The 12527-nt window shown below is 39.4% G+C and overlaps 1 protein-coding gene across 4 annotated transcripts in view; it reads right to left on the bottom strand.

The window, feature by feature from the left end:
* Positions 1 to 5805, bottom strand: part of LOC311100232 (chromodomain-helicase-DNA-binding protein 1-like) — a 109110-nt gene extending 103305 nt beyond the window's left edge. For 2 of the 4 annotated variants that reach the window (XM_084141053.1, XM_084141056.1), the window contains exons 1-2: positions 4989 to 5805; positions 3160 to 3293 (exon numbers count right to left, since the gene is read on the bottom strand). In XM_084141053.1, coding sequence (XP_083997179.1) covers positions 3160 to 3212 — 53 coding nt within the window. In that variant the 5' untranslated portion in view covers positions 3213 to 3293; positions 4989 to 5805. Of the gene's footprint in view, positions 1 to 3159; positions 3294 to 3468; positions 3527 to 4988 lie in introns of those variants that run through there. The other 2 variants (XM_084141054.1, XM_084141055.1) reach the window with 2 other exon arrangements.
* Between the last annotated feature and the right edge of the window lie 6722 nt (positions 5806 to 12527).

Genomic DNA, 12527 nt, shown 5'->3' with positions numbered 1-12527 from the left:
TACCAATTATGTTCTTTAATGCAAGGCCGACAGACAAGTTCCTTACTTTTTCCCCCCTTTCCACTTTCCGCTTCCATTTTTGCAGTAATGCTGCAATTATTTGGTTGTAATTTTGGGTAGAGCAGACATTTCCATATATTTTTGTTAGCTGCTTGTGGGACATAACTCCACCAGTCCTACCTATGATATCATTTACGAAGATTATACATTTTTTAAACATTTTGTCAAAATAAAAAGTTTTTTTATCAATTAATATATTTGAGTTAAACCACAATGTGTTGCATTATTTGTTCTGTCATTTCTGGAGGATTAAATTGAAATTGCAACCAACTTTCTATGGCTTGTTTTAGAAATAGTGATATTTGGGAGATTATTTCATTTTCAAATAACTAAGTGAGAGGTTGTAATCTGAATAAAGGGAAAAATTGTTGTACATTGGGTGAGACAATCTTACTAATTTGCTAGAAAACCAGTTAGGATTTAAGTATAACTTTTGTATGACTGAAGCTTTTAGTGATAGGTCTAATGATTTAATAATTTCTGTCCTCCAAATTCATGTTCATTATATAAATATGCTCTTTTAATTTTGTCTGGCTTGCCGTTCCAAATAAAATTGAATATTTTTTTGTCATATATTTTAAAAAACTGTTGGAAGGCGTAGGCAAGACCATAAGCAAATAGGTAAACTGGGATAATACTAAAGAGTTAATCAGGGTGATTTCCCAACAAATTGACAGGTATTTACCTTTCCATGGTAGCAAGATCTTATCTATTTTTGCTAACTTTCTATTAAAATGTATTGGAGTGAGATCATGTATTTCATTTGGGATATGTATTCCGAGTATATCCACATCACCATCAGACCATTTAATTTGTGGTCCTCTGTAGCTCAGCTGGTAGAGCACGGCGCTTGTAACGCCAAGGTAGTGGGTTCGATCCCCGGGACCACCCATACACAACAACAAAAAAATGTATGCACGCATGACTAAGTCGCTTTGGATAAAAGCGTCTGCTAAATGGCATATTATTATTATATTATATTATAATTTGTTAACTACATGGTAATGTAAATTTTTTATATTTTAGTGATCCAATACGTAATATAGTACATTTGTCATAATTTGGTTGTAATCCAGAGAGGTTAGAAAATGTATCTAGATCCTCTATGAGGCTGGGGAGGGATTCAAGTTGTGGATTTAAAAGAAAACAATCATCAGCGTACAATGACACCTTTGTTTTTAAGCCCTGGATTTCTAATCCCTTGATATTATTGCTGGATCTGATTTTAATAGCTAACATCTCGATGGCCATAATAAATAGATATGCCGATAGTGGACAACCTTGTTTCACTTCTCTTCACAGTTTAAAACTTTCTGAGAAATAACCATTTACTATTTTACACCTAAGGTTACTATACATGATTTTAACCCATTTTATAAGAAATTGTCCAAAATTGAAATGCTCCAGGCATTTATATATAAATCCCAGTCGTACTTTATCAAACACCATTTCGAAGTCTGCTATGAATAGCAGGCCTGGTTTCCCAGATCTTTCATAGGGTTCTCTTGTTTCCAGTACTTGCCTTATATAATCTCAATTTACATAGGAGTGGTTAAAAAATGCTAATAACGGTCCACCCCCCCCAAAAAAAAAAAATTATAATAATAATAATAATAATAATAACGGTCCTCTGAGTATATCAAAAAAGGTTTGACATACCTCGACTGGTATGCTATCCAACCCTGGAGTTTTCCCAGACTTAAAGTCTTTAATTGCATCCAGAATTGCACCCCTATCAACACTTTTTTAACTTTTGGTGCCAACGAGAATGACATAAGAAAGAAGTCAATACAACTAGCTTGATTGAGTCTCCGCCGTGTATGTCTCACTAGATCAGGATAGTTAAGCCTCCATATATCTACTAGTTCTAATGTATCCATGACATTCACGATTTCCTTAAGAGCATGAGGGTGATTGTTTGTAGTGTGATTTCCTTTATGGTCCATTGAGCTATTTAAAACGGTATTATAATCTCCCACCATAATAATAGAGTCTTGCATTGCTTGCAGGGTTGATCATTTATTATATATATTGTCAAAGAAGCGTGGATCATCATTATTTGGTCCGTAAAGGTTAATGAGCTATATCGGTTTATGGTCAAATAACATATTTAAAATAATCCATCTACCTTGCGTATCTGTTTGGACAATTTGCACATTCGGATCGAAATTACTGTTCATTAATATCATCACCCCTTTTGAGTTTCTTTGCCCGTGGGAGAAGTATATCCCCCCCCCCCCCCCATTCCTTTTTCCACACAACTTAATCTAGAATTGTTGAATGAGTTTCCTGTAAACAATAGATATTATATTCCTTCTCTTTGAGCCATGTAAATATTGTTCTTATCTGCTAAGCCATTACAATTATAACTGGCTATACTTATTTCACCTGTTCTAATTATGTTTGCTAACCAGTTTATAATAGCAATAAGGCACCTCTGGGGTTTATGGTGCCTAAGAACTGCCCTTAGCCATGGTATATTGGCCATATACCACACCCCCCTCCTGCAGTATTGCTTAATTAGAAAACAGCCTGTACACTGAATGGATTGACACTGACAAGGACAAACAAGAAAAGCACGACTCAAAAAGCCATGTCATCGTGACAGCATTAAACATTGACCAATAACACTATTGTTTTTTGTAAGTGGATAGCTAAATTCCAGGTTACATCTAGAAGCACATGGTGGTTTCGTTTTATGTTCATATCAACAAGGACACGAAACAAGTTGCACATTCGCTTACAGCTTTCAGTAGGCATTGTTCCAAAACAATGGCTAACTAGTTATCAACATATTGGCTAGTCCACACACACCTTTGCTCTAATATGTGCATCGTGCATAACTGAAGATCCATGTACAGTATTTATAAAGAAGAATCAGTTAGCCTAGTCCTCAATGAAAATCAAATGTGGGGTGTATTCTCTAGGAACCAAATGTAAGCAAACGGCCTGAAACGCAATGGGAGCTAGCTGAACTTGTCCAACAACAAACTTGTTTGTCGCAAAATGTTTTCTATGGTTTGCACTAATGAATACAGCCCTAGACCATTTGGTGGTTACAGCAACTCATATTCCCAAACAGATGAAAAGCCACATTACCTTGATTCTCCACTGCTGTTGTTCGCACTCTCTTCTTCACTTCGCTCAGCCATGTCCGAGTCCCAAATATATACACTTCAGAGAAAAATTTAATGATCCAAGATGCCCTGGTTTACGTGTTGGATGCCGCTCACCTGTAAAATGAGCACAAACTAAGTAAAAATACAATACAATTTTAGAGTGATGCATATTTTGGAGTACAAACTTGCTAGCCATGCTGTCAATAGTGCTCAGAATAACATTTCATTGCTGCATGTGTTTCAGATTCGCAACGTGGTTACAAACTGAGTAACATACAATTTGCCTTACAATTCCGTTCATTGTTTTATCTTAAAGTTGATACCAACGTCTTCTGGTTATGGAGTGACTGCTTGCTAGTGCCCAGGTAGGCTAGGTAGCTCAGCTGGTAGAGCACGGCGCTTGTAACGCCAAGGTAGTGGGTTCGATCCCCGGGACCACCCATACACAAAAATTTATGCACGCATGACTGTAAGTCGCTTTGGATAAAAGCGTCTGCTAAATGGCATATTATTATTATTATTATAGAAGAAAAACGGCATTCTATAAAACCGGTCTGCATGTTATAGGAAACTAGTTACTCATCATTAAAAGAAACGTGTTTGTTTAGCCTAATAAATATGTTAGTGTAGTAGCTAAATTGAACTACAGAGCAAAATAGCTAACTAACGATACATACATTCTGCTGTTTCCATCCCTGTCACGTTAGCTAGATTGCTAGTTCTGAATGAAAAAGTCAGCGGTAAGTTAGCAAGCAGGCGCTTTTCCAACCTCACCGGCCTGTTGTGAGGCCTGCATGGGATGCGAGTTTCACGCGTACTGTCCTGTACAATGCTCCGCACACGCAAGATAGCATGCCTACAAGTATTATCTTCTCGCATACACCGACAACTACAATTGAGCCAATAGCAAACCACGCTCTGTACGTGTGCAGAATACATTTATTTTGGAGATGTTTAACTGCATTTAGTGCATCATTCCAGAAGCTAGCTAGCTGGTTATTGGTGGTACACTTCAGTTCACTGCTGATGGGAACTACCTAGCCGCATAACTAGCTAATATGTACCAAGCCGTCGTGAGCTAGCTAGCTAGATGCAAATCCATATTTTTCTGTAGCCCCTTAAAGTTGTTTGCTAACCTAGCTTCCTAGCGGATGTTCTAGCTAGCTAACGTTAAATAGCAAACGGGAGTAAATACCACTACTAGTTAACTAGTACACTGGCCTGGAAATACAGGAAAAAGCAACTGTAAGCCACGTGAAACATATCTAGTTAGGGACGTTTAGCAAAATATTTTCCACCTGTGGCCAATATTTAGCCAGTTATGCTTTGTTTTCATATGTGGCCTTCTGATTGAGCTAGCTTGCTTACCGTTACTAACTAGCTAACACATTTTAGTAAACAAATAAGCTAACGAGTTACATTAGCTATCAAGGCTAACATACAGCATGGGTAAATTGTTTGTCAGGTTTTTACTTAACCTGTGGCCAACTGTGATTGTACCATTGTTTCTGACAGTGATCTGGCCCATATATTCATATCCCAATTACCTCGAACACAATCACATACCCATCACGTTTTATAATCATCCCCGCCAAGCTAGCTCCCTTTTATCCCATTAATAAACGCTAACTGCTTTCGTGTCTATTTATAATAGTATCTTCTGACGGGGAAGTTTTGTTAAGCGCCGATGCTCGCTCTAACATTAACACGAATCGCTTCCGGTACGGTTTTGGAAACATAAGCAACGTATCTTTCATATCCGTGAGAAATAAATGTTCTAAAAACAAAAAGGTTAAAATTACTACACACCTTTATAGGGTTAGTGTTTCCACACAGGTCATATATCCATGTTACATCGCTTGTTTACGGAAGACAGGAGGCCACCTGTGTTAGTTATCTAGCCTGCTCCGAACACCTGTGTGTAGTTAGGCTTAGCTAACAGGAACGCAGGAGGTAGTGTAGTTCTTCAACTGGAGGCACACGGCTTGTGGATCTGTGCAAAACTGCTACAGTAACTAAGCGGCATATCAATATGTTTCGAAAACCGTCCTGAAAGCGATGATTGAGGTTTCTAAACGTTAACACAGCGTTGGAATTGTAGTTCACATGGAGGCAACAGTGGGCGAATGTAACCGCAGAAAACCCTAGATAGCTATCAAGAGCGTTGTTTTCATCAGTCACTTCCCAAAATCTAGCTAGGTGACATGTTCTTTGCTTTCTATGAAGTTATGACTAAACTAGCTGAGCAATCATATCCATACAGATGCGTCCCTTTTAGCAAAAAAATTAATTAAATCAGGTGTTCAGTATTTTTGGCTACCTTGATAGCTACAGCGAACTGCTACTCTGACTCTGCCGTCCGACTTCTGTGGTCCGTTTCTCTTATTTTCTTTGGCTAGCAGCTAACGATAGCTAGCTCCCAGAGAGCAGCCCCAACCGATCTTACGGGAACTCGAGACAAGTTTATTGATTTCTTCCTCCAGATGCGTAAAATAGGTTTCCCCTTTAATTTTCCGTTGTGAATTCGAAACAAAGTATTGTTTAATCGACTGCGAGTGTAGATAGCATTTCTGCTGAGGGTCCTACTACACAGCCGGCCTCCGCCATGACACCGACGAGTTCACCTGTGTGAAGCTAGTCACAATAAGGATTAAGCCCAATGGTGGAACTTGCTGTTTGTCTTCAAAATAAAAGTCTCTATTGAAACATCCAAACAGATACAACTAGTGGAAAAATGCCATATTTGGACTAGATACGCTAAACAAGGTTGGAATGTTGTTATATAACTTAATACATACAATAATTAATTCGACAAACTAAAAAATAAATAATAATAAAAAGGTAAAATCCCACTGTAGATGTATTAGACTGCATAATTGCATCAGGGGCATACATATGCACTGTACAGGCAAATCTTTTTTTATAACTAACCCAAGATAGACCAGAGCCTGTCGTTTCCAATGGGCACAAATTCATCATAGTGGGCAGAACAAGCAAGGAGCCAAGCATGAGCTAGTGAGATTCTACTTCTTCTTCGATAGGGTTTAATGGTGGTTGGCATCCAATGTTAATGGTACATTACCGCCACCAGCTGGACGGGGTATTGAATAAGAAACTAAAAACACATTGCGGGAAAGGGGGAAAACAACATCATACAAAATATCAAATGAAACACGTCATCTAACAAAACCCATCCCACTTCTTCAATCACAGTCCACTCCAAAATACATCCCTACACAGGTTCAGGTGCCTGTGATGGCGGAACATTCACTGACAGGATTTCTTGCACGGCCTAGGCTATGAAATCACGAAGACCCCAAAAACATTCAGTTGCATTCACAATGATTCCAATTTTCCTAGACTTCTTCTCCGCTTGTGCTGTACAGTTTATGACCATTGCAATAAATAATACAAAGTCCACCTTTTTAACATTTCACTATCCCCCGGTTCAGGAGAAACCTTCACTGGTCGTGGTGGCTCTACTACCATTGCTTCTTCCCCGCCACTCATTCCTTCCAATCTTCTCACCGCCTCCAGATAGGAGACACGCTGGACACTCCTTACCCTTGCCACCTCATTCTCATTCACCCTAACAGGGCACTCCAGGAATTATGGCGCATGTTCACCTCCACAGTTGCAGCATTTCACTTCATCTGGCATATGATATTCTTCCCTTCTGCACACACTTGACACATGACCAAATCTTTTACATTTATGACACTGAAGGGGCTTGTGCACAAAAGCTTGTACAGGGTATCTCATGAATCCTAACTTTATATGAGAAGGGAGACTCTTCATCAAAGAACAGTAGCATGGATTAAGTGAATATCTTTTCTCTATCTACCATACAGGTCAGTCGACATGCACCAACCACTCCATCGATGTCTTCAATAATATCCTCTGCCTGTATTTCTTGCGCCACCCAATAAATAACCCCCTTGATAGGCACACTGCTACAAAGATCCATACAGGAAACATTCCACTCCATTATCTTTTTAGTCTTAAAACATGCTTATTCTGCTCCACAGACACACAAAAAATCAAAATAAGACTAGTGAGATCCTATTGACGTGTTCAAGCATTTATTTGCATATTTCTGTTAGGGAACTGTGGGGGGAAATTAAAAATTAGACATGCTATGCTGTTTTTTACTTAGAGAATTGTCTATTGTTATTTGTTAGTGTTTTGTACTGATACAAACTTGTGACTTAGTCATAAGTCTGGGCGTATAGCTAAGAGCCGTTTGGGTGTGACCGCAGCATGAGACACATCCCGTATTTTACTATCTGCAGGAACTCAGCTGTGTGGAAACATGGAGGAAGGAACAGACAATGGTGTGAGCTGTGGCAACATGAGCTATCTTAATCTGCACAGACAAGCTAATCACCTTTTACACTCTGTTCCCCGCCCCTGTTTCCACACATCTGTTATATGCCACATAGACAAAGAGATTGTACTTTCTATAAAAGCTGAGACCCAACTCTATTCATTGGGCTCTTAACTCTGCACCATTGAGTGATTGTTAACTGCTCCATTTTTGCAAATCTTATAAAGTTGTTGTTTGAAGAATCTACGGTCTCTCTTCCTTTTGGTTAGAATTTCCATGACAAAACGCCAACTCTGCGAAGTGTGCATGTACAATAACTCAATTCGCCCTTGCACTCCTTCTAAACAACACCATTTTTAAAAACTTGGGCAAAGGGTAAGTCTACAAAATGCAGTCCACTCTGTTTGTTACAGATCCTAGTTTTGGAAACAGAAAACTGTATGGAAATCAAATGTTTCATTGATGAGAAAATTTGAAGAATGTTGGCTAAAATCCATCTCGCTCCATCTTCTCCCACTGCCGGCTACTGGGCTTCCTCTCATCACCATATTTGGTAGTGAGTGAAACGCCAACCGGATGCTTCACATTTATACATCCGGTGAAATATCTAGCTCATTGTTCTATCTGGTGTACAGCCTTACCCCATTTCATGGGTGCACACTCCATAGGTATCGGCCTACTAATTTATGAGGTAGTGGAAATGTGGTAATAATTCATGCTCATGGGGAAAATCCTACAGATTCCCATCTTTCAATGAGAAACTCATTTTAATTAGATCAGATAGTTGTGTTGTAACTGTTGCCAAATAATAACAATTACATATTTTGCTAAGAATGTGAGCGTAATGTGATTCCCCTACCGGGTCTCGAACCCAGGCCACCAGTACCAATGACGAACGCCCTAATCACTGTAATCTCTAGGACATGTGCTTATTGGGCCATTATAGTTAGGTCCTGTCCAGAAAGAAACCTACCCCCTCCTCCCTAGGCACTTGTGTAGATCTGAAACAACTTGATATGTGTAAGGCTGTATGCAATAAGGTGAATGCACTTTGAAGTTGCCAACAGACAAAAAGCTATGAATGGATCAGTGATACAGTGGGGAAAAAAAGTATTTAGTCAGCCACCAATTGTGCAAGTTCTCCCACTTAAAAAGATGAGAGAGGCCTGTAACTTTCATCATAGGTACACGTCAACTATGACAGACAAATTGAGAAAAAGAAATCCAGAAAATCACATTGTAGGATTTTTAATGAATTTATTTGCAAATTATGGTGGAAAATAAGTATTTGGTCACCTACAAACAAGCAATATTTCTGGCTCTCACAGACCTGTAACTTCTTCTTTAAGAGGCTCCTCTGTCCTCCACTCGTTACCTGTATTAATGGCACCTGTTTGAACTTGTTATCAGTATAAAAGACACCTGTCCACAACCTCAAACAGTCACACTCCAAACTTCACTATGGCCAAGACCAAAGAGCTGTCAAAGGACACCAGAAACAAAATTGTAGACCTGCACCAGGCTGGGAAGACTGAATCTGCAATAGGTAAGCAGCTTGGTTTGAAGAAATCAACTGTGGGAGCAATTAATTATTAGGAAATGGAAGACATACAAGACCACTGATAATCTCCCTCGATCTGGGGCTCCACGCAAGATCTCACCCCGTGGGGTCAAAATTATCACAAGAACGGTGAGCAAAAATCCCAGAACCCCACGGGGGGACCTAGTGAATGACCTGCAGAGAGCTGGGACCAAAGTAACAAAGCCTACCATCAGTAACACACTACGCCGCCAGGGACTCAAATCCTGCAGTGTCAGACGTGTCCCCCTGCTTAAGCCAGTACATGTCCAGGCCCGTCTGAAGTTTGAAAAAAAAAAAAAAAAAAAAAAAGTTTGCTAGAGTGCATTTGGATGATCCAGAAGAGGATTGGGAGAATGTCATATGGTCAGATGAAACCAAAATATAACTTTATGGTAAAAACTCAACTCGTCGTGTTTGGAGGACAAAGAATGCTGAGTTGCATCCAAAGAACACCATACCTACTGTGAAGCATGGGGGTGGAAACATCATGCTTTGGGGCTGTTTTTCTGCAAAGGGACCAGGACGACTGATCCGTGTAAAGGAAAGAATGAATGGGGCCATGTATCGTGAGATTTTGAGTGAAAACCTCCTTCCATCAGCAAGGGCATTGAAGATGAAACGTGGCTGGGTCTTTCAGCATGACAATGATCCCAAACACACCGCCCGGGCAACGAAGGAGTGGCTTCGTAAGAAGCATTTCAAGGTCCTGGAGTGGCCTAGCCAGTCTCCAGATCTCAACCCCATAGAACATCTTTGGAGGGAGTTGAAAGTCCGTGTTGCCCAGCGACAGCCCCAAAACATCACTGCTCTAGAGGAGATCTGCATGGAGGAATGGGCCAAAATACCAGCAACAGTGTGTGAAAACCTTGTGAAGACTTACAGAAAATGTTTGACCTGTGTCATTGCCAACAAACGGTATATAACAAAGTATTGAGAAACGTTTGTTATTGACCAAATACTTATTTTCCACCATAATTTGCAAATAAATTCATAAAAAATCTTACAATGTGATTTTCTGGATTTTTTTTTCTTCATTTTGTCTGTCATAGTTGACGTGTACCTATGATGAAAATTACAGACCTCTCTCATATTTTAAAGTGGGAGAACTTGCACAATTGGTGGCTGACTAAATACTTTTTTCCCCCACTGTAGGTGTATGGATCAGTGGTTCACCAATCAGGGTCTTGATTGGTTCGGCAACAGTAACATTCTGAGGACAAAGCAACCATGTTCTGTGTATTTTTGTTGGGATGTTGAAGGAATATTCTCCTATCCCACAGAAAACTGGACACATGAATGTTCTTGCAACGTCCCATGACACGTGTCTAGAACATTCATATTGTATATTCTGAGAACATGGTAACCACGTTCAGGGAATGTTCTCCTAACTAACACCAAAACATGCTAAAAAGGTTCTCAGAAGGTTTTTGATAACATAGATAGAATGTTCCCATAGCTAACGGGAAACTGGACACTCAAATATTAGGAGAACATTACGGGTAACATTACAAAAACATTATTGATACACACGGGAAACCGTTGAGCGTGAAAAACCCAGTAGTGTTGCAGTTGTTGACACAAACCGTTGCGCCTCGCACCTACTACCATACCCTGTTGAAAGGCACTTAAATATTTTGTCTTGCCCTTCACCCTCTGAATGGCACACATACACAATCCATGTCTCAGTTGTCTCAAGGCTTAAAAATCCTTCTTTAACCTGTCTCCTCCCCTCTACACTGATTGAAGTGGATTTAACAAGCGACATCAATAAGGGATCATAGCTTTCACCTGTATTCACTTGGTCAGTCTGTCATGGAAAGAGCAGGTGTTCATAATGTTTTGTACAGTAAGTATGCCCTCAGTGCAATTATGCAGTCTAATGCATCCATAGTGGGATTTGAACAGTTTATTGTCAAATTAATTAATTATTGTATTGATTTTTTAGTTATATAACAGCATTTCAGTTTCAGTGGGGTATTCTTATTTTGAAGGCGAACTGCAAATTCCACTATTGTGGCTAATCCTTATTGTGGCTAGCTTCACACAGGTGTCGAGTTCACACTATAGCCACAGATAGAACAATTAGCCAGATGTTTCAACAGATAACTGATAAATCTGAAGCATCCGGTTGGCGTTTCCACTCACCGTCAAATATGATGAAGAGAGGAAGTCCAGTGGCCGGTAGTGGGAGAAGATGGAGCGAGATTGGTTTTGGCCGAAATTCTGCTACATTTCCCATCGATTAAACATTTGATTTTAATAGTTTTCTGTTCCAAAATCTAGAATCTGTCTAACTTTGTAGACTTTACCCTTTGCAAAGTTTAGAAAAATTGCGTTGTTTAGAAGGATAGCAAGGGCGAATTGAGTTTTTGCACACACGCGCTTCACGGAGTAGGCGTTCCCTAACAGAAATACGCAAATGCATGCTAGAACACGCCAATGGGATCTCGCTAGCTCGTGCTTGGCTCTGCACACCTCCTTGCTTGTTCTTCGCATTATGATTAATTTGTTCCCATTGAAAACGACAGGCTGTGGTCTATCTTGGGTTAGTTATAAAATTATTTGCTATAGCGATGTCGAGTGTGGAAACTCCGGGTAGTGACTAAACGACGATGCTTTGCAGTCTCCCTTTAAAAAGGTTGTCACTAGTTAATACAGCCACAGTCTTAAACCCCGCCCATTTCTACAATTTCTCTAATTAAAATCTGATTTTAACCATAACCTTAACCCTAACCTTAACCACACTGCTAACCTAATGCCTAACCCTCACCTTAAATGAAGACCAAAAAGCTCATTTTTGTTTTCATGAGTTGAACGATATAGCCACATTTTACTTTGTGGCTGTGCTATCTAGTGGAACCCCTAAAAACTACAACAGACAATACTGACAATGGACAAAAAGTGACAAAAATGTGAAATATGATTTTATTATAAAACCTCAGAAGTACCTTACCTAGTAGTACAGAGAATAAAATAACATTGGGTTGAGTGCTGATTAGTGGCTAATTGACATCATTCACTGCAATGCTTGCTTCAACCAAGCATTTAGGTCCAGCTTCAAATTACTAATTCCTAATTTACCTATTTGTACAAAAACTTAAAATGACCCTCTACATCTACTTATAATGGACATCATCACCAACATTTGTTATCTTGATGCTGTAACCGTTTCTGGAACACCCACTGTCAGAGGAGAATTACATTATTTGGAAAATCAGGCCTCCTGAAATCAAACAATAAGACAAACAAATGCAAATGAAAATTGTAACACTATAAAGAATGTTAAACATATTTAAATTGTTATTTAATTAAAATGAGTGCAGATTTCTACAGGTTATGGTCAGGGAGATCTAGCAGAATCGCATTAGACACATGGTCAAAATTCAACTGTGGCGGTAATACAACCGGTACTGGTATGATTTTATACGGACCCAAAGAA

This window comes from Coregonus lavaretus, assembly GCF_964263955.1.
Source record: "Coregonus lavaretus genome assembly, chromosome: 24".
NCBI classification, from domain to species: Eukaryota; Metazoa; Chordata; class Actinopteri; order Salmoniformes; family Salmonidae; genus Coregonus; species Coregonus lavaretus.
This window is presented reverse-complemented; position numbering and strand designations above follow the sequence as displayed.